The 23,655-nt window shown below is 45.9% G+C and overlaps 1 protein-coding gene across 1 annotated transcript in view; it reads right to left on the minus strand.

Moving 5' to 3' along the window:
• Positions 1-23,167, minus strand: part of LOC135377480 (low-density lipoprotein receptor-related protein 1B-like) — a 72,059-nt gene extending 48,892 nt beyond the window's left edge. The window contains exon 1 of the mRNA XM_064609905.1: positions 23,079-23,167. Within this exon, the coding sequence (XP_064465975.1) occupies positions 23,079-23,118 (40 nt within the window). The 5' untranslated portion in view covers positions 23,119-23,167. The remainder of the gene's footprint in view (positions 1-23,078) is intronic.
• Positions 23,168-23,655: the final 488 nt, after the last annotated feature.

Genomic DNA, 23,655 nt, shown 5'->3' on the forward strand with positions numbered 1-23,655 from the left:
TGTACTGCTGTCCTAACATTTTGCAGCTGGAGCTGTTAACGGGAAGGTCTCGGGAAATCGCTCTGGCTGTATCACACAACCCTCCGCTCTTCTTCTTCTTCTTCTCTGTCTCCTTGTGTCAGTTGACAGTCGGTTTCGGTGATGCAAAACAAGTTAAAATAATATAAATCTAATAAAAGCAGTTCTGACATACTCACAGACGGGATCCCGGGTAGTGTCCCGATTTTTCGGCGTTTCCTGTCCCGCTTTTGTCCCGATTTTAGTAACATTTTTGTCCCGCTAATCCCAGCTCTATACACATCACCACTCACTTCACAGATCACGAGGCAGTACTCGTCACCCTAAAGTAGTTGCGCATATATCAGCCAATCAAAGTGTCCACATCCACACACAACAGCTACCGCTGAAATTCACGTTACACAATCGTAACCGTCCTCTATGTTTTTCTTTTTATTACAAATCTGTACGAAATAAAAAGAACACCCTGTATGCAGCTGCGTCACCACGATATTGCTCTCAACGTCCTACCAGTACTGGTCTAACGTACTGACTACACCCTGCCTCAGGTACTGTAAGCTTAGCTCAGCCAATGACCCTACATCTCCCTACGTGACGAGATGCTCGATGTGTCACATTGATTCGCAGCAACTGCTGACTGTCCCTACTGCCGTGGATACGGCATTTTCTGGGTAGCAGAAACATGACTGAGAGAAAAAGTTGGCATATCGTCCTCGCGCAAGGCGCCGCATGCCGTCCGTGCTGCCGAAATTACCTGCTCGTAACGGGAACAATTGCCTGTCACGATAGTCCTTGGGGAGGGCGCCGGCCAAACACCCGTCCCTCGGACGGGTTTTGCCTCTCCGCGACACCGGCTCCTTTTTTTCTAGCCGAAACATCGCGTACATGGCATTTGGCGAAAGATATTCTTCCCTCGGGGGTGGATGAGCGAACCGCGACCTCTGCTATCTCGAATGATGTTGGCGATCTCCCTCCCTCGATCTTTGGTCATTTTATTCTTAGATCACGCGCTTGCAGAAAAAGATGTGCGCGATGTGAATTCCAATGTGTTGCCGGCGATAAAAGAGCCAATTATGTATCTGAGGCTCGTCTGAGGCTCGTCTTGAGATCCAGTGAGGGGAAAATAACAAATAAAAACAGCAGGATTGTGGGCATTCTGTATTTAAATTTTTAGGTGTTATAGGCGAATGAACCCTATAATATCCAAATACGTTGTTATCACAGATAGCCCGTTATGTCCAGCATACGTTCTTTTTTTTTTTTTAGCTTCTGTGGGCAAAATGCTACACAAAATTTGTAACGACGTCCTAACCAAGAAGGTGTCATCTAGCAACTAACTTCCAGAAATTTACTATTATTGTACTTGTTCGAGTTCCAACTACACCATTCTCAAATCAAGGTAGCATTCACAATACATTGGCAGCTCTATTAGCCAGCCGTTTTTATTTATTTATTATTTCTTAATTTGTTCTTAATTTTTCTTAATTCAACTCGTTTGGCTGACCTTTTTTTTCATTTTCGTCTAATAAATATACCCCCCCCCCCCCCCCAGTTCATCGCCCACCCCGTCCGCCGTACTCGCGTATAGCATCTGCGCCTCCTCACACAGAGAGAGACGTCATAGCGATTCATCTATGACGTGCATATCGAGGTGTTTACTAAACCGCTCGAGTGCGTGGTGGTGGTGACGGGTGCTCCCAACTCAACGTGTGTCCACACTGAACCATGAATAGAACTGGAGTACAAGACGACGCACGTCTCGTAGCCACGTTTACACACAAGGAACTTTTCATACGTTGGACTGCTTCGAGGAATGCAAGCCAAAATGGACGTAATCGATATGGAAACCGACATACACTTCACGATGGCGCAGTGCATCTTTTTCCTTGTTGGTCTGTTGAGGTGTCGCATGCATACAATGCATATTCACGCTATACAACGACCTCGGTTAGAACAGGGATCGTGACAGGGAACTACGAATTCGTTATGAATCCAATGGTGAAATTAAAGGACAAAAATCACTGCTGTTGTCTCGAAGCAAACACGTTCCACGAATGGGCTTCCGGCTGACAGGGATCCTCCCACCACTAACACACCGAAAATGTAAAAAAGCCCGAGAAGCCAACAGATACGGGTGCCTCCCCCTACGGAATGCCTACACCCAGCCCCGTGATGAAAAATGCGACGAAAAATACCTACTCTAGAGAGTGAAAATTTGAATGCTTCTTGACGTCTGCAAGTACTGCAAACGTGCAGTTTTCATCGTGAATAGCAGTTACTCTGGAGCCATCACGACGGCCCATTCAACCTGTCATCTCTTTGGCGATGGGGAAATGTTAAACGCTGCGCTCAAACCAAACAGCAAAGGCGGCTCTCCTGGGCTCAACTTTTTCAACTATGCCTGTCAAATTGTTGGGTTGTTGCGGGAGACATCAACCAGCATCCTGTGTGAGAAATGCTACTGGAATGAGACGTCGTCTTACTCTCTCGTGTGAAGGAAATACATTGTGGTTTTTAAGACGACTTGGTTCCAAACCGCGGGGGGGGGGGGGGGGGAGTGGTGGTAGGATCGGCTCGCCGTTGTTGGCCGCACAGAAGCGGTCGTCGTCACGACTATTGCAAAAAAAAAAAAAAAAGAATGGATGGTGGAGATGCGTAGAGGGTGCATGAGTTCGTCGGGTAGAGCAAAGTGTTCAAGAGGTCTTTGAGCACAGCACGCCTTCTGCAGAAAGAGAGCAAGGTTTCTTGGTGTCAAGGTTCCTACCAGGTTGTTACACGAGCAGAAAAACTGACAAATGAGAAAGCTAGAGATCGAAATCTGTACTGTTTAAACATTCCGTGACTGTATATTGCGATGCAACTGAGGCCATACGGCGCATAGACGCGAATGGAGTGTGGATGGATGGTGCGGCAGTAGAGTGCACCATATATGGGTCAATCACAGGGGAATCAAGACGGCACACGTCTGAAAAACCTATCGAAAAAGCCGAGGCGGGTTGGTGGGGATGGCAGAGAGTAGATACGGTGGAGGGGACTCCATTATCCGTAGCAGGGATGGGCAGCATTTAAATACATTGTAATTAAAATACTATTTAAAATATAAATACATGTATTTATATTTTGTATTTAAATACAGACTCGAAATAAATTATATTTAAATACCAATTTTCTGGTATTTATTATTGTAAACACTTTATAAATACTCCTAAATACAGTATGTAGTGACTCGTATCTTGAAGTTGCCTTGCATTTAACCTTTGGGGAAGAAGAGCGAGTTTGGGGTGCAGTTATGCCGTGTTTGCGCCAGCATGCGCATGCGACAAACCATTTTAGATGTTTCCCATTAGAAGGTTCTCACTGTTGCGGACAACGGTCGCGACTACCCAATTACTTTGTTGTACAAAGCATCTTCGTCAAATTTAATACCAGCATTTGTTCATCGGCACCTGTGGGGATGTTGGACTCCTTTGCGAATCCGATTGTACGGCCGAACAGAAGATGCCTAAAAGATGCTGTCTTCAAGAAACTTCCAATATTAAAATCGCCATGATACTCTAACAAATAAATGATATTGTTCCTTGCTGATTTCTTGCAATGATCATCGTTATTTCTGTAGTTCCAGGTGACATTTTCCTCACAGTATTTATAGCAGTAATTACCGTATTTAAATATTAATAAATAAATACATGTATTTATATTTTGTATTTAAATACTCATGTTGAAAAGTATTTATGCAGAGTATTTAAATACCCTTTTCAACAAAGTATTTTGTATTTATATTTAAATACTCAAAAAATGTATTTATGCCCATCCCTGATCCATAGCTATATGTATCCATAGCTATAGGTATACCTGTGGGCCTATGCGTGTAACACGCGCAGACACGGCCTTTCTGATGGACACCTAAGCGACGCACGCCTCGTTTATTGACCAAATAATTCGAAGCTGAATGATCAATCGATCCCTATTGATTCCCTTTTGCGCTTTCTTTTATTTCACTTCTGTATCTTTTCTGCCTATAGCTTTGTACATAAGATTGCATGCTTCCAACTACGCTGACAGTCAGCGAGCCAAGTGTGTGCACTACCTTGGTATAAAATGCATTGTAGGCATATTTCATACTGTGATAGTTGGACGCCTGACTATAGTTGCGAAAAGAAGCTTTATTCGTAGGAGAAAAAGGAGAAGAATGATTTACATGCGCATAAAATATAATGTCGCGATACGTTACTCTATGATAAAGCGTGCCCTTTGGATTTTTTGGTAAATGAATATGCAGGGTAATAAAACTCCCTAACGTATAAGTAGAATAACATTTCATACGCTATGGGACTGACCAGCTGCAACAGAGCGTAACGTAGCGTAACTACAATTACACTTCGCATCTAAATTTATAATTTCTAACTGCAGTCTGATGCGTAACTGTATCCATGTTAGCGTGTCCCGTGACATGCGAAAAGGTGCACAGAAACAATGGACGTGAGCACAAAAACGTGCGTCGTAGATTACATCAAGCTGAGAAAATGTGCACGTTCCGAAGGCCACGCTGAGAAATGTTTCGGTTTGAACGAAAAAAGAAAAAAGCTCCAGTTGATTTGCTTTTGGATGAATATGTGACAGCCCGTTCCATTTCTATAGGAGGAGATGATGAAGAGATCTTTGGTAGCGATTGCCGATAGGGTCACTTTGTTTAAGGAGACGTAGTTGCGAAGTTACAAAAAAGGGACAACACAGGACAGACACAGACTAACAACTGTAACTGCACTGTTAGTCTGAGCCTGTCCTGTGTTGTCCCTTTTTGTAATTTCGCTCTACGCCTCCTCAAGCCTGTTTAGCCAACTTGCCCAACTTTCTACGTTGCCTGAGGTCACTCTGAATCATAGGTGGGGAAGTTACTTTTATTTTGTAGTGCACTACCGTTACTCACTACATTTTCAAAAAGTAACGCGTTACGTTATTCGTTACTGTTGCGATAGTAGTTAACACGTTACTAACGCCGTTACTTCTAATAAGTAATGCCGTTACTTTTGCATTACTTCACCAGTTGTCGTTATAATAAGTACCATTTTGGTTGAGTTACATAAGTGCATTCCGCAAACCAATACAAGAAATGTTGCGCACAACCAAAAGTCACGCATGAACACAACTTACATGTCCGATTTATTGCAACGCAGAAGTAGTTGATGTTCAAAATAGAGCTTCGCCCGTTTGTCTGAGAGGACGCCTAATGAACAGTGGTGCTCCTTGTGAAGGTTGATAGAGATGGTGACCTTTTATCTCCCATAGTAAAAATCGAAATAGCCAATTCCTTGGTACTTTGTTACTTGTTCAGAGGGCAGTGGCTATTTTTCTGTCGCTTTTGCCCCATTCGTCCGAAAAATACCAGAGGGAGTGTGGTAAACATAGGTGAACAAAACAAAACAGAGTTGATAAAAAAAAGGTGACATCTCAAGCAGTGTAGGTCAATAGCCTTTCTTTTGCGTTCTTCGTGGGTGCCGGTGTGACCTTCTTCTCATTGTTGAAGATGAATAGAAAAAATCGGGGATTTTCCCGTATTCTGCAGGCACTATATCCTCGCTCAAGCTTTCAAGTTTAGACGATGAACCAATGTTCCCGAACACGCAGTAACGCATAACGCCGTTACGCGTTAGTTAGCAAAAATGTAGTGACGTTACGTTACTCGTTACTTTTCTCCCAAATGTAACGCGTTACCATATTTCACTACTCGAATGTAACGCGTTACCGGTAACGCACTACTTTGTAACGCGTTACTCCCCACCTATGCTCTGAATACAGCTGGAGGGTGGGAACTACATCTTTCTAATGCGTATCTCAGTCACAAGAACCATTCATTAGCAGTTTAATATCATTCAGGTGTCATCCTGGTGGTTAGCTTATACCGTTCCAAATACGTATAGGAGGAAACCGATTGCCCCCCCCCCCCCCCCGCTACGGACCTAATTTTCTGGTATATTAATAAGCGTGCGAGGAGCACAATAAAGAGCTAACCAGTTGATTATCGAAGAGCCAGCTTTATACGATCAACAACAACAACTTTATTGTGAGATGATGAATGGGGAGTTTTATACGATCACATAACTGCATAACTGCGCTAAATAACGTAATGGCAGTCGCCTCTCCGTTAGAGACGATATTTCTCAGGATTTTTTGCAAACTCCTAAAAGCGTTAACAGAACGCAAAGAACACACAGATGACGCTATCTCTGTGTGTCTTCTTTGTGTTCTTGTAGCGCTTTGAGTAGCATGCAGTACCAACGGCCCAGTCGGACATTTGTCTGTTTTTTTTTGTTTTTTTTTTGGTAAGGCTGTGGATACGTTCTATATTCGGATTTCAAATTGAAGCGATGTCTCTTCCAAAGGGAATATTTTCAAATAGTTCCGAAGCTGCCACTCGTAAGTCCAAAAACGCCAGAAGAGACGATGTCAAACAAAGTGATTACTGCTCTAAATGAGGATCCGTATGCACATATCCCGAATACATGCTGTATATTCGTATGTGTGCTGGATGCACGTTTGGTTCGGTTATATAATTATTCGCTACCTCTTTAAAAATAATTATTAGCGCAGCCCAACTTTTTTGTAGATACAGTCTCGTTATGTATATCAGACCGACAAACAAGTATAATACCCGTATAATGACTGTCAAGTATACTGGCAATATACAAGTATAATGACTGGCACATATATTACATACTAACTCTGTCTCACATATATGTCAGTGTCGAGCGTTGTTGCAGCAATAATTCGAAGCTTAACACCGTGAAACGTCTACGCGCAGCGTCTAACGGAGCCACTTTATTTTCCACGCCCCAGGAGCTTTTCCACTTGGCGGCACCGGCTATCCGGCCACCAAAACATATGTGTTCTTACAAAATGTGCCGCACAACTTTTCCGCGTGCTCGCCATACAAACGGCACACCACACATATCAAGAAAAAGGTTGATTGCGATGTTATCCTAAACAGGGAGATTGGCAGACCGTGCCATACTGTGCTCTCGCGCCGCCTGCACATTCACATGCGGCTCTCTTTTTTGCCCGTGCGCGCTCGAATAACTATGCGACCACGCCGGTTCCACGCAAGACTTTCATTTACTTATGCGCCGCTACTTATGCGTCACTACTTATGCGCCACGGGCCGGAATTTGTCTTCACGCAATGTCGTACATGAGCGCACTTGTAATTATCTCGTCGCACGGTGAGATGGTCAGCCCGATTGTATTCACCCACTCATGTGCTTTGTTTTGGAGGAACCGGCAGAAAAGCTAGGTCTAGGTCGTACGTACACCGTACGATGGTCTTTAATTGAATCCTCGTGCCGCTGACAAACCATCGTATAGTGGGTGCTGCATTGCTTTGTCTCACTTTTCGAACGATGTCACAGAGCACAGGGGTTGCGTGCACGGGACGGACATTTTTGTGAGAGGCTAATCGAGTAATGGGTAAGTACGCAGTCTGTTTGCCTTGACGAACGGAGAAAAATGAGACGGAATACCGAATTGCCCCACGTGTGTCGGCAGCTCACTACACTCGATGAAGCGCGGGAGTCCAGCCACGCGCATTTGGCGGCATGCTTTCCGTGTATGCCGGTAAAGACCAAGCGCAGACGATCAGACAAGAAAACATTTGTTTTTCTTCTCCTTCACTTCATACTTGTGTCCGATGACAAGCACTTACATCTTTCTCGTTTTCATCTTATTTCGTTCTACACCTACACTGTGGAACACTATACTCTCAGTGTGAATTTGCACGCCTGACATAACGATTTGGTCCTCATTTCTTCTTGTCAGTGTGCAAGATAACGCGAAGCGTACATATGCAATACGACAGATGGTCACTTGCCTGTGCTAGCCTCAAGAAAACCTTTCGTTGACCACAGGTCAGACTATAATTCTTCAGATTTGTAAGAATGGCCATCGAGCTCAAACCCGAGCAGCACGTCACATTTCAGTTGCACGGTTCTTCTCCGCCGCATAAAAGGGACAAAACTCACAGATGCACGCAATGAACATGTCTGAAAACACCATTAGAGGAGGTTCTCGGCTCCTATTCAAGCGTCATTTTCAGCCAAAAGTGGGAACCCCTAAGCACGAAAAACCCATATTCGCCGATATACGTACCTTATGGGTGCCTCGCGTAAAAACGAAACTGACAGGAATGACATTAGCCATCCCCTGCGAAAATCATAGCCTTGTAGCGAGAGTGTATATGATGTGCGAATCACACGGGGTGGTCAAGGCTTCCCCCTGACTCTGAAGACGTTCTCGCGTGCATACCTTTGTAAATTAGCTGAGTTGTGTTCATCGACCCTGACGTCAACTTCTCTTGTACTTGCTGCCCACTCTCAGCGCATAGTCGAAGCTTCTGCTGTCGTTGTTTCAAAGCGCCTTTGGACCCTTCAAATGCCGCCGCACCCGTACGATGGCCTTGGCGTGTTCTCACACGTTTGTAAGCCATCACGTTAGAAGTTATTTCACGCTTGCAAAGATATTTTCGCTGGAGTTGCATCTTGTTTCTTTCCTGCCACTTCGCAGTAGTGTACGATCGTTTCCTTTACGGCAAGAGGAAAACGCTCATGACATTGACTCGGGTATGGATACACGTACCACGTATAATTCCAGACGAAATGTCTGCAAAGTGATGCGACTTCAGCCTCTGTTGATCTTCTTGCGAGGCCAGAGTACCTATAGTTACCTGTATCGACCTAATGTTTGCATTCCGAGTCAAAAGATCGGAAAGAAACAAGCTTTTGACGGTATATTAGTTACAAAGCTCGCGAGTAACCGGCACAAACTAATTCAATTAAATCTATTTTGGTATTTCTTCTTAACATTTTTGTTTTCGGTTGGATAATATAGGTAGACCTGTTTTCAGTCGCTTCTCTTCGCAGAAGAGAGACGTGCGTGTACGCTCTAGATGATTTTTGTTAAAAAAAAAAACTTTATAGATTTCCTGAAAGTGATTGACTGTCTATCTATAGGATATATTACCCAAGTTAGGATGGGCCACACGGGCACGAAAAATGGCATTAAGTGCTTATGTCTTAAGTCATCCATGCGGGGCCAGAAGGAGATACTTAATTACATTTGTCTGATAAATGCTTAATGAGCATTTCTGCAGTTTCTGAGCAGTTTCTGCTTAATGAGATCGCCAGGACTCACTCGAGCATGAAATGCCTACTGTCGCTCTCATTGTCTGCGCACAGTAACAATTTTACTCTTGCATAAAACCACTTTGTACCGTGCAGGACAAGATTAGTTCATAATATGAGGTTACACGAGTATTCTTTGACGAAGGGAAAAGCTGGAGTTTAAAATTTTCGCTGACAAAAGCCAAAGAACGGGGCGCCAAAGGGGCGGCATTGGCGTCATGGCGTTTAATGACATTACAAACTGACGTGTCGCACGACCTTCGTGGATAATGCCATTCGGAACCTTAATGGCATTAGACGATAATGTCATTTGTTCAGCCTGTGCCGCGAGAAGCCTATCACGCAGTTTCATCGTTATTAGACTTGCAACGCGTAGGATACTTCCACACGCCCGAGAAAAATGACTGTTTCTCGAAATTAACTAGGTTCTCTAAATTTTTAGCCTCCACATATAGCATAAAACCTGCTCCTTGTGGGAAGGATGAATCACGTAAGCTCCTCGGCTTACCGGTAAAAGCTGCGGAGATACAGAAATGATCCTCTTAGTTTTGGTATCGCAGGTCGTCAGACTGCTGCCCTCAAGCTGCCTCAATCCGTCGGCAACCCAGTATAGAGGACAAGAAACAGGTCTCAGGTCGAGATCAATCAAAGAGGTACTGATTCGCTGGTGGAATGAAAACGTCACTCACACATTATTCGTATGCCTGTGAAGGTCACGTTGAGACGTCACGTCTGAGACTGATCATCGCTATCTGGGGAGGGGTTGAGGGGGGGGGGGGGGCTGCTGAGGCGCAAATTTATGGCATGATGGAGATGCTTCCCTTGCACTACCCTGGCGATGAATTGTTATAGGGAAAATTTATTGACGGTAAAGACATACAACACAAAACTAACGCGAGACACTACCATACAACATGCAGTGCATGAATTTCCTTATAGAGGGCGGAGGTAATTTCTGGATCCTTAGAATTATCAGCGACTTTGCCATGAAAGTTTTATATATTTCATTTTCTCCACTTTACACTATATCTCGTGACTGGAAAGCTGATCCGTGTATCTTCGATAATTAATTTCAATTGGTGCAAACAGCATCTTTTCCATGCCCCTGTAGAATACTTTTTGTAGAGTTACTATGGGCTTGCTTTGAATAAAGGAACAAGCATCTAAATACTATACACAAACCTATAGCTCTGCGTATTTTTGTTTGTTGTTTTTAACGAACCAACTATACGCAGAGGTAAACGGATTTGTATGCTGCCTCGAGCCCGTGTCGCTGCGTATAAAATGGCACTAGAGTCATTGTGGCACTGGCAACTGCCCTGTCTTTCTTGTTCATTTTAAACCATTCATCTCTCTTCCAGTAAACGCTACCAAATCACTTTGTCCTGTCAAATCTCCCCGAAAGCTCTAAACATGGCGAGAAATTGGGAAAGATAAGCAACCCGCAAATTTTGTCACGTGAAAACTTCCAAAGTTCGAACCTCTGTTATACCTCGAGAATCGTGGAAAGAAACGGCTACCTCCAAATATGTATGACATCAGGTCACCCTGATGTCCCATGAACCGCACGAAATTGCGCGCCACATTGAAAACCAAATCACGCACATGCCGATGCTCTCGTACGAGGCCAATTTGTTTTGCGACACCCAAAAATGCGGCAAAGGACTCGCGGGAACCGACCAGCGCGCGTGGTGGTCAAATCTGCAATCTGTCTAAACCGGATAGAACATCATTCGTCCATGCTAAGTAGCCTACACCGGTCCGGCAAGGGAAATCAGTTCGTTACCCAATCTCATCTACGACGGCCGAACTCCTGGCCTTGACAATGAAAAAATGGCTAGGAAGCAAGCGAGCTGGTGAAGATGATGCATAATGTAAAAAACCCCGAGACTAGGGAACACGAAGGGACAGACACACACACACACACGACCACGAACACGAAGTTACACGCAGGCCTTGTTACACGCAGCTGCTGCGGTTCAAGTCACCGGAATAACTAAGGCCGTTTTGCTTACGGACTCCAGAAGTGTCCTCAACAACGTGATGAACCCCATGTGTGGTAGCATCCCAGCCCGATGTATAAGGAGGTCGTGTGCCCAGCATATAGGCTAACCGGAGGTGAGCTTACGCTCCAATGGATCCCGTCTCATGTCGGCATCAGAGGCAACGAACGAGCGGACCAGCTAGCTTCCTCAGCACACCACAGCTGCAGTCCATCCTTACCAGTCCCGGCCGACAATGACAGGCACCTGGTCGTCAAACAGCTAGTTGAGGTGCGTCATCCTGGCATACAGGACATCATGCAGAATCACCGACCCTCTCTTCCCACGAAAGGTCTTTCCCGTGGTATGCAGACAATGCTCCATCGATTACGCACGAGATCTGCGTTCACGAACTCGCAACTGTTCAAGATCGGCTCCAGGGAGTACTCCAGTTGCGGACACTGTAATCATCCGGAGACTATCGCGCATATCCTGACAGAATGCCGTGCATACCATACTATGCGGGAAACTCATCTTCCCCACGCCAGGCCTGGCATACTGACGGACGTCCTCTTCCCCGAAAGTTCTTGTGCGGAACGGCTTTCAAAAACTCGCGGCCTCGTGCGGTTTCTTCAAGAAACGGGCCTATAGCGGAAAGACCACTCTAGAGCACCTCTCACCTACACTGTGCCTCCCTCCCATCAGTATTGGTCATCCTGCCTATGCATCACTTTGAAGTCCTCAACTCCCCTCTCCCACTTTCCCCTATTTTCTTTTTATTTTTTATTTTTTTTGCTATAGTCGTGACGATGCCCACTTGAGTGCGGCCAACAGCAGCAAGCTACATCGACACCCCCCTACCCCCCGGCTCCACTTGGGACATCATATCCACATATTAAACGTTGCACTATCTGTCTCCGTTCCACCCAATGTCCTCCTATACTATAGCGGGGCACGTCGCGTGTGGGCCGTTGCACAATGATTCAGATGCAAATATCGAACTCCTTGCCCCGATCACAACCATACGTTTAGCGTCGTTCAGCGAAAAGTCGTGTCGACTTTTCCGGCTGGGAAGCAACGAGACGTTACGGATGACACGACGAGGGAAACAAATGTGTGTTGTTCCACGAGGGTGGAGGCATCCTGTGCAGTGCAGCGACACGTCGGGCACCTGTAGTGTTTCGCGTGGCAGGAGGTACTGTCGAGGTATAATCACTTTTCTAACAGCCAAGGCACGGACAGGAAACATAGTAGCGGGGCTTACACCCATCCATAGGTCGCCTGCTGAGTCGTCGTAAGTGGTTTCGGGATAGACAAGATGGACGAGGTGATGGGATATATTAGACTCACCGGTGTGAGGTTTGAGGAGTCTGTTGTAAGAGATATGCAGGGCATGAAGTATTATTTGAATGTTTTATGGTATTACAGTTAAGTTTTGATTGCGCTTCAGACATGTCGTCATTCGAAGGTCCCGTCAGCTTTCACGTCCGGCTCTCGGATGTCGAAGCTTTGTAAAAGAGAGCTGCCCTTTTTCTGTTCTGATGGCTCTAAGGGTATAGTACGTGCTTGTCAAATCCAAGATATTGGCAGTAACGTTATGATTATAATTGTATCACCCTTCTTTTCTGTCTTCTCTCTCTCTTTCTTGTGAATATTTCACAAGTTGTAGTCTACGAAACAACTGAGGACATGAATCGCACGGAAATGTGATCACCCGGACTAGGGACAATATAAATGCGTGCTTGCACCTTTCATTTCATGCAGAGCGTAATAAGGCGTTACATTCGGCTGAAGAAAGAACATCGTAACGTTTCGAAACTGCTTTCGCTTCTTTTTTAGTGCGGACATGAAAAGTGGATATAAAGTATTGACGATGCTTATTCGTGCAAATATTTTAGAACCGCCATATTTTCATCCATATGAGCATACACATCGTATTTTCTTTTCTTTTTAACGACACGAGTGCTGTATTTATAATCATGCGAACGAGCATGTATGTCAAGCGCTACGTCAGACACTTTATCCCCAACGGAACATAATGTGTCTGAGGTAGCGCTTGACATACGTGCTCGTTCGCATGATATTAAATACAGCACTTTATCCCCAACGGAACGTTCTCCGCCATAGTGAAATTTTTCCGGGACATTGATGCAGACAACAAGTTTTGAGCCTATGTGTGTTTTGTGGGTTTTGCTGTTCGACTGTTTGCGTGTTGCGTGTTTGCGCGTTCTGTGACATCTCAGTGTGTGTGTACTTTCTTTCTGTCGCAATCACCCCCACCCCTAACCATCATCATTAGCATCATCATCGCCATCTTCCTGCTCACCTTCATTGGCATCATCATTCAAGGAGTTTTCCACCAAAGTAACTGGTGCAAGTGATGTGGAGTTGCGGGCCTCACATTAGTGAGGCCAAAATCTCCATTTTAGTTTTTTTTCAACCAAACCAAACCAAAACCCAACGGAACGCGCCCATATAGTAGGTCTAGTAAACTTCATGATACCCAGTGAGTATACTGACAATGCGGAATGCCTAATCCCTCCTAAGCTGCTCCGTGTTAAGTCGCCCTCCGCATGAACAACTTCGATTGCGCAAACGTTTGTTTCGTGCTTCGAATATGGAAGATGCGTCTTTGAATCCACCGTAAGCACCTCTATTTCAACACTTGAAACGTGTTGAGAGGCCTATTCCTTCGACGTAGCGTCATACAGGTACACGCAATAACCCCCCGAGTATTTTTCTCTCGGAACGTCATATTATAGCCACCTTTACGGCACGCTTACCTCAACAAGTTGTAGAGGCCGCGCACAGCCCTTCTAAGCTCTAGTAACAATGACGTAGACTTCTTCACTCATGACAAGAGTGGGACATCTTACCACGGGGAGGCCCTTCGCAAGATCGATATCAATCCGAAGTAGTTGTGTACGTTGAAATGCGATCATATTTTGACCTTCGACTACTGTTCAAGGATGTCCGTGACCCTATCGAGGGATATTTGCTGTAAAACCAACACAGGATATGTTAACGACAGTGGAATGGAAGACCTGCTGTCTTGCTCCTGGCTTCTATATTGACAGATCTCTCTGAGAGATATGACAGAACATCTAGAACGATACTATTTCCTTTCTTTCTTTTTTTAAGGTACCCGCGACCTCTCTTGAAAGACTACGTGACACCCGATCACACTTCTTGGGTTACTCTATTCAGGTTTCGAAATATCTTATCCTCCTATTCAGGACCACGCAAACAAAGAGCCCATTCACGTGAAATGAACCACTTACGGCCGCCATTGTTCTTTGATACAATTACTCTACGGGATGACCTTCCCGCATCCGTCGTCAGGCTCTAAAGATTTAATTTGTTTATCGTCGCCTCGGCGCGCTCTCATTTTACGTCATCATAGTTTTACGATTGTTATACTTCTTCATCGTCACGTGTTACGCGCAACGGATATTACGAACAGGTGGTCGCGTATAAGCAGAGAGGAGAGCTCATCTGAGACAGATCTCGTTTCCATCCCGCCGTTGTTTGGCTCTTTGGACGCCTGCAATATTTCCATAGTACATTTCTCTGTTTTCTTTTCTTGTTTTTTTTTTTTTTTTCCCTCGCGGATAGAAAGTAGAACGTAGCTTAACTCGCGGACGAGAAAAGGAATATACTATCGTCGAGAAAAACAAAAGTAACGGTCTAATCTGGATTGGAATCTCAGATGGTTATTCGCCTACTTTGGTTTTCTTTATGATGAGCGATTTCATTGCTTTTTGATTTAGTACTTTTTAGGGGATGACGGACCCAAGGTCCAGTGGTGGTTCACTAAAGATTCGCATATATTTAAAAGGAAACTAGGGAAGAGGAGGAACATTATACGCCCATTCCTGTTTTTTTTTTTTTTTAGATTAGGTTTTTTTTTAGATTCATGTAAACACTACACTTTGGCATAAGATGAGTCCCCAGTATGTCCCTTGCGCAATTTTTTGTTCAACGTTCTTTTTTTTTTCTTGCTCTCTCTCTCTCTTCTTCTTCTTCTCCCTCATCATTTTTTTCGGGTGCCAACTAGAAGACCACCCCAGACGACGTTTTTCTCCGACCTGAAGGAGTCGAAAGCGCGCAATACTGGTCACTCTGTGAGATGACATTTGAGCATCCGTAAAGATACCCCGAGGCTTCAATGGTTGTGGTGGCGATCCGCTCTGTCGCGCACGATTTCTTTCCCGCCTCGACCGACTCCGGAGCACAGGTCGCTTCGATAAGTCACGAGCGACGCCCAACTGTCACAGCATTGGCTGCCAACGCGAGAACGGCGGAAGTGGGCACCCTGCAATCGTCACACTACTTACGGCACATCATTCGCATTTCTTTTTTCCAGGTTACTCCCTTCGCACCCATATAGTGTTGGTCCACATCCTGTCGCCCTTCGAGCTACGCGCCACCCTTCCCAGCGTCTCCCCAGTGCCCCTTCCGCCCCCAACCAATCCGTCTCGTCTTTATCGCCTTTTTATATTCTCTCTCTCTCTCTCTCACGGTTTTCGTGACAGGTGGAGACAAGACAGTGGGAAAGGAAGACAGGGGGGATAGAACGCGCCCTGGGACGACTTCGGAGGGAACTGATCTGTATGGGAAGTTCGCCAGAAAACCCAACGAAAACCTGAGACAGGGAGGCGGCGACGAGTACGATGATGATGATGATGGGAGAAGAAAAAACACGGCCCCTATATACTTTGAGAAAATAAAATTTCGCTAAGACTGAGGCAATGATGCCATGAAATACCCAGTACTCCTTTAACGGGCCACGTACTTTTTGATATTGACGTCCAGAAGACGCACGGGGATCACGTGACCCGTAATGCAAAAAGCTATGCGAAAAGATAACGTCGCCGTCCTCGTCGTCGTCTGTGGCGGCCTATCTGCTGCTGCCATAGACAACGACGACGCGCCAGCCAGTCAGTTCTACCGGCATCGTCCTAGCGTGAGGCCAAGAGTATCTGCCCGCTGGGACATTCCATCACCGCCGGTCAGGACTCGTGCGGAGGAAGACCATCTCCTCTACAGTTGATCGGTGTGTAATCGCATCTCGAGATCGCCAGCGATCGCCATTGCATTATAACAACCATCAAACCTTGATTTACACACAGCTGACGCTGAGAATCGCGTTACAATTGCGTAACGATCCCTTCAATTTTTGTTTTCATTACGGGCAGGAGTTCTGGGGGCCTACAAAACCACTGTTAAGCCGACAATACTAGATTGGTTCTATACGCACTCCTACATACGTGCGCATGCGGAACAATACAAAATTAGGATGGGACGCGCCTCGACATTTCAGGAACAGGCCCAACTTCCCGCGTGCGACAGTGCATCATTTTATATCTGGAAAGCCATATCGAATAAAGGTCGCCTTTCATTCAAATATTCCATCGTCCACCTGTGCGTCAATGCGTGCGTGCGACCAGTCGACCGTAAAATTGATTGCCGTCTGCCAACCGCATTTTTACCTGAATTGGTCTTAACGACAGAGATAACCATCGCTCTCGTTCCAGTTGTCGTACTGTCCCAGGACACGCTTACCTACAGAGATTCTGTGCGAGGCGGACATTTTGATACACTTCTTTGAAACGTGGAGAGGAAACTTTTTTTCAATGCCAAGGTTGAAGACGGGGGCGCAGCGGCTTTTTCCGTTAAGTACCTCTTTCCCAGAGCATCTTTTGCGACTGGTCTTTCATAATAACGTACATTGCGTGATAACGGTGAAATAGCTCACGACGCATCTTCATGAACGGTGCTGATTATTTCTGGTTGTAGTTGAGCTACTTGCGATATCTCCTGTCGGATACCGTGAACTCGATGGTCTTTACCTCAGCTTTGCACTCAAGAAATTACTGTATGTCGGTAAATCAGGCGCTTTTCTGTCGTTTTCCTGCTGTTTTTCTTAACTGACTGATAAAGTGATTGGTAGAACGTGATGGAATCGACGTCTACTGCTCCACAGGATAGATTAACACCTCACATGTAGGTTACCTTCAGTGGAGAGTGGACCCTTGGAAGTGGACGTGGAATCATCGCGTTCCTACACCGTGTCTGGATAGCCTCCTCACCAAACTGCACTCAATCCAGATCCCCAGAGGACACCGAACACATTCTGCTCACTTGCGGACGATACAAGCAGTGTAGTGCTACTACGGAGTGCAGTGGGCAGATACGGTGAACGGTCCTCCTTGACACCAAGAAAGTACTCGGTGACTGACCAGCCGTCTATCGGCAAGCTGTGTTCCACTCCGTGATTTCCTTCCTTAATCCCCCTCCTTTTTTTTTCCCCTCGCGAAATACACACCCATCCAGAAATCTGGTGGTGACGCCTCTCCACCGTAAGCGTGCTTGAACAGACGGATTTTTTTTTCTTTTTACAATTTGCTATTCACCGTTACATTTTTTTTACATGTCACTTTTTACATCATGTATTCTAGCCACCAGCTCGCTTGCTATTTAGCGATCCCATAATAAATTACCAGTCCTATGTACCAGCAAACAAATAGCTGTCGCAACATTTTCGAAAACGGACAAGTGCAATTCGACATCATTATCCATTTCTGGGGAGCAAATTGACGCATCTACAGTGACGCGTCCTTACACTGACACGGAATAGGTTTTCCGAAGACTTTCCAGACGGATGTCGGCCCAGGTCCCCCTGAAGTCGGCCCAGGGCGCATACTAACGCCCCTGCCTCCCACCCACTCCTTCCTGCTATCCTCTCTCCATCTGTCCACGTCTGTACGCCGCTCACAGCCACAGTTGCTTCGCGGCACTAACACGGTATAATAATAATAATAATAAAAAAAATGACACGGAATGAAGCACCCGAAGCACCACGCTCCCGTGATCCGTATCATAAACCGCCTCCTGTACATATTGGTCTCCCACACATGCAAAATGCAAGCGCACCCAGCCGTGAGTCGGGTAAAAGTGATACGTCTTATTCATGTCTCTCACTGAGGCGACGAGGTTCCGAGAGACTTCCTCCGTGTCGTTTGTTTAGGAAGTGAAACGTTTTTTCGCGTTCTGACGCCAACGTTTTCCCAGCGGATGCACGGAGCGCAACCGCGAACATGGCGACGGACTGTCCGTCGACCTTCACGCCGTTTTGCGGTCGATACGCCCTCACGAGTCGGGGGTGCAACGCCTTTGGATCTTCACGCGACGGATGCAAATGCTAATAACGGTAATACGTAATGTCCCGTTAACAGCACGAAAACAGCAGCATGCCATCGCTTCGTATCTGAGTTGTGAGGCACTGCCTTTGAGACTGTGGGAAATATGTTTACGCTTCAATTTCGCGTGCATGCATTTCGAAGGAGCAGAGCGATGCGATCACTGCGTTGCTAAGATAAACCACCTGATACATTACCTCTCCTTATCAAAACAGTTTGGAAGCGTAACTCCTGGTATACCGCTTTGTCACCCTTAATTTCTCTTTTATGGGCTTGGGTAAATCAGTCTGCAACGCGTCCATCTGCTGATGCCAAGGTCGCGGGTTCGAACCCTGGGAAAGCGCCTAGATGCGTCGACCACAGTCAGGGGCGTTAAATACGCGGGGGGGGGGGGGCTGTACACTGAAATTTGAGTGCACGTTAACGATCCTAAGGTGGAGAAAAATTAATCCATGGAACGACCCCTGTGTCGATGCTCATGATAACAGTTGTCTGGTGACGTCAAGTCACTAATTATTATTGTCTTAGTGCTTCGTTCAAACGAACAGCAAATGACATTGCCTAGGGACATTGAATACCTCGAATAGAATAGATGAACAACAACATAGAATACACACAATTCTCCATGTAAGAAAAAGTGGGGGTATGAGGAGACAACAGCAACTGTGAGCTGGTCAGGCTAGAGTATAAGCATTGGAGAAGTGATGTTTTAAAGCGATCGAGATCAGTGATGAGGGCAATATGTTCGAGAAGGAGGTATCCTCAACTGTTTTGGAGAGGAAAGATTTCTGAAAGGTAAACTGAAAAGTAGTTGTTAAGTCATAGTTGTCGCTTTAACTTGTGGATATGATAGTCAGATAGGGACGTGATGGCAAGGGGCGGCGGAAGGGGGGGGGGTTACCGGGGGTACTGTAGATCCCCTGAATTTATGAATGGGGCGCAAAATTCCCATGGAGGTGAGGCGCCAAAGTGTTATCTCAGGTGCCGCATGCGAATAAAATGCCATAAACCCTTTTCCTGAACCGATCAAATTGCCGGCATTGTCAAGGCTCTGTCGATTGATGCCGTAGAACTAACGACGACATGACCTGAAAGTGTTCACGGGCTCCGGGGTGTTCTACACAACTCTCAGTCTCATGTGTGCCATGAGCTGTATAGAATCGAAAGCTTCACCCCACAACGCGGCGCATACAATTCCAGGCTCTATGGTTCTCGTCCGGGGTGATCGCCTTCGGAAAAGCCGCCACAGAAAACAGTCGGATGTTGTAAGCACAGCTCCATCATGCCTAATCGTCGCTAGCGCGGGCGGTCAAACGGTGGAGGGCAGGAATACATTTCTTCCCCGTGAATTCCAAAGAGTATTCCCTAGTAAATTCCTCATTTTTGTCATTCAGACTGCCTCGAATTCTTGGGACCCGGGCATGAGTTGGTGGTGGCGGTGGGGCATAGAGGAGGGCTCCGGTTCGGATCTGGGGTCGCTCTGAATTCAGCACGTTGCGCCGCCCCTGGTAATGAGATGTAGTCGGGAGCTCAAAAAATGCGCACTCTGATGAATGTGTTGTTATATATTTTATCCTTTATATCGCTGCCGGAATGACAATACATAAGAAATGCGTCACTTCCCACAAACGGCTTTGGCGACAACATTCCATTTATTGGGTGTAAAGATACCTTCTCTTATGTGGGCAGGGTAAGATTCTTAATTTCTGCGCATTGCTACCCTTCAGCAATTGCCGTGTACTTTGAATAGATTAAATCGAAGAGCGAGGCAACAGGGCCGTATGACATTCAGCGTCGGGAATCTTCACACACGGGATGGAGGTATGGGAGATAGATAATATTAGACAATATCTGCATCTAACATCTGAAGGAATGTGCGTTCAATGCGTGGCAAGCAGTTAGTTCCTATTGTTTTGCAACAAAACAATGAGGAATACGAAGGGAAAAGTGAGATGCCGGCACTCCGGCCGTACTGGACACTCCGCGGAGTGCCGCCTGTGTGGGACCACCTCGACTTGCAAAAGGAAAAGCACTATACAAGCTATTCTCTGATTGTTACATTTCGTGACTCGTATAGGTGTTGCATATGCGTACGAACATAGCAAACAGGCCATCTCCAGTTGGCCTTGTGAAGATTCTCATGCGCAGCTGAATTATCCAGTGAGGAAACAAAAAATGTGTGCTGGGATAAAATTTGGCACCGGATGCCGCATATCCGGCGTTATGGATAACGTATGCCCCCTCCTATACATAAAACATGGAACGGCGGTACTTCGAGACACATATATCGTAGGTGGGCGAGGTTATGTTGCGCAGTATAGAAGGAACATATAAATACTATCTAACATAGTAATAATTAATTGAATAGTTTCGGTCCCTATTGTCACCTTCGTGCCATCCTCGTCGTACCCGTTTATACACGGAATCTAAGCAATATTACCCTCTTCACAAATAACTCACGTGATGTACCCCCTAATACTCCTCCCAGAGCGCCAGTTGAGAACCGGCACCACACTCGCTCGAGGTTGCGCTTCGAGCACAGGGTTATGATTAGAAGTTACCACACGAACAATTGCGATGGAGAGCACGTGCATTTTCGCGAGCGCTCCCAGGAAAATTGTTGAGGCAACCAATGTTCCTGAGAAACGCCTGCGAACACACGGCCCTATGGAACAATGCCGCTTCGAACCCAAGACTGTCCCCCAGTACATCAGGGACATTCGCTCACTGACTTACCTCGAAGGAAATTCCGTATCAATCACTACCGATAAATCCGTGCCAGACGACACTGAAGGCTTGGTATCACCCAGAAACAAACTGTCACTGCTTTAAAGGGCGTAGATCACCGAAGGAGTCGATGCCGGGCTGAATGTTCAAGTTCCTCAGTGGACGATACCGTGGTGAGCGCTATGCTTCGGAGGAGCACGCAAGATCTCTACTGAACGGAACCGCTGGAGAATCCTCAACTTGCTCTTCTCTTGCTTGCTCACCATCCCGTCCTTGAGAAATAGAGAAGGGGGAGGGAAGAAAGGGGCATCCCGACAGCGAGTGCGCATGCTCTATCGTCGCATCTTTGCGTTCTTCTTACACCTGTTCCCCGCTCTCGCTCGCCACAACACGGTCCGTTGGGCTGAGCGGCCCACTTGTTGGTGGAGTGGCCTGACGGTAGGCTTCTCCTCAGCGGCGATTGTTGGTCTCCCTCCAACGGGTCTTGGGTGAGCCTAACGGTAAAAAACAACGCGACGGCAGCGGAGATTGGTGAAGAAAGGAAAGTTTACTTTGCAGACGTATTAGAAAGGCCTGACATATAGCACGATAGAGAACAAGTTGTATGCGTCTTTTCTTTTACAAGGCGGGACACTGAGTGTAACCACAACTGTTTGGCAGCTGACGTCGTTCAATGACGAATTTCAACGATAAGAGTAGTCGCTTGTAGTATTTCGGCACAAGTGTGGTCAGATGTCAGCGAATCAATCATCCAACATATTCCCGGACGCATCACGGAAGTATGCGGCGAGACGTCATGCGATCCGCCTGTTACATGGGACGTCATTAATCGTGCGTAATCGAATATGCCTTCCACCGCATAGCATCAATAGCAACGCCATCATTATGCGCTATTTTCTTGGACTCTTAGTCTGGTCTCAATGCGCTTTGCGCTCTGACAACGGTAACCAGCCTATAGGACCAATCGTCAACAATGTCATTCGAGCGTTTCATTCAGGTTCAGAAAAAGGAAATATTGTTCAGCTGCAGTGGGTTCCGAGAAGTGGTGGCATTCGTGGAAGCGAACAGGCAGACCAGAAAGCGAAAGAAAACCTTCTCGTGAAAAATACTTCGCGAAGCACAATACAAAAAGTCATGCTCGGCACTGTGTGAGGGTATATGGTAAGCTACCTATGTGGCTAAGCGGGGCGAATCGGCCACACACTCCACCTACCAGGATACCATGGTCCTAAGGGGCAATCTAGTCAACGTTCCTCTGAAACGACCACACTTTTTGTAAGATACACGCGGCTGATACGTTTAATTGTCACATCTGCATTCCAGCAAGCTTATGTAGAGCTTCTGGTAGAGTGCATGTAGGCGCTAGTTTTAGCCGTCGATTCACGAAGTGTGTCGTGCTCCTCCTATAGACAGTTGACTGTTCGATGAGCAGTGAAAGTGTTGAGCAATTGGCCAAACTGCTTAGAGAACCCGCACGCTGTGCTTCCTTAAGAATACTGGTGTTATGGCCACCTTATTGAGCTGTAAACCTTATCTGACATTTATTAGTGTCTAGATTTAGCAGAAAGAGTTCTGGAGTAAGTGCCTGCTCCAAGTACGGACCTACAACTCCTATTCGAAAAGCTCCCCCTTTTTCATTTCTGGTTATCATTTATCTACCGAACCTCACTTTTAAGTGCCCTGTGGTATTATTGTTCAGAGACACAGATGTCACATAAAAAGATAAGCTGAAGCTAAGAATAAACATAATCATACTAAGCATAAGCTAAAAAATGCGAATGGTACTATTAAAAAGTGTCTACAGCTCTATACCTCACTTTCATACTTCGTTTCAAGCCACTCCGTGCACCGTCTCTTTTGCAATTTTGCCGCCAAAAGACTGCATGTTGTATGGTATGTCTCGGGTGTGTTGTATGTTCTATGTTGTTACCGTCAATAAATTTTCCTATAACAAAAAGACCGCAGAACATGCTTACCTACCTTTGTCTTTGCAAAATGGCAGCCCCATTCTGATGGTCATTTCCTATTCTTATGTTTCCCTATATCAGCCATTCGTCCATTGACATCCCTGCAACAAAAAGGGTTTGGAATGCTGGAAACGAATGAGACGTTGTTTCATCAACAAAAACGAAAACGTAATGGAATGTATCCTTTGAAATGTACAGTATACGTATGTTTACGTTTCTATGCTGAGAGCGAAGACTGCACGAGTGGCAATACAGTATATATGGACTTTTATTCATAACACCTAGGACACTTTCAGCGTCGCCGAAAGATCTGCCTCTTCAGAAATAATAACTAGAGGTGTGCGCGTGTGCGGTTATATCTGCGGATCCGCGCAACATCCTGGTTTGCGGTTAGAAATACAACGTAACTGTCTTTTTTTTTTTTTTTTTGACAATGGACTGTCACTTTCGTAGTGCAGATTCTTTGTTTCTACAAAAGCAGTGACCGCAGATGTGCGGATATACTCGATATCGGCGCGGGTGCGGATACATCTATTTCAACCAGCGCGGTGGCGGATGCAGTCGCGGATCGCGCGCGGGCACCGTGCGGT

This window comes from Ornithodoros turicata, chromosome 1 (genome assembly GCF_037126465.1).
Source record: "Ornithodoros turicata isolate Travis chromosome 1, ASM3712646v1, whole genome shotgun sequence".
In the NCBI taxonomy this organism is placed as follows: Eukaryota; Metazoa; Arthropoda; class Arachnida; order Ixodida; family Argasidae; genus Ornithodoros; species Ornithodoros turicata.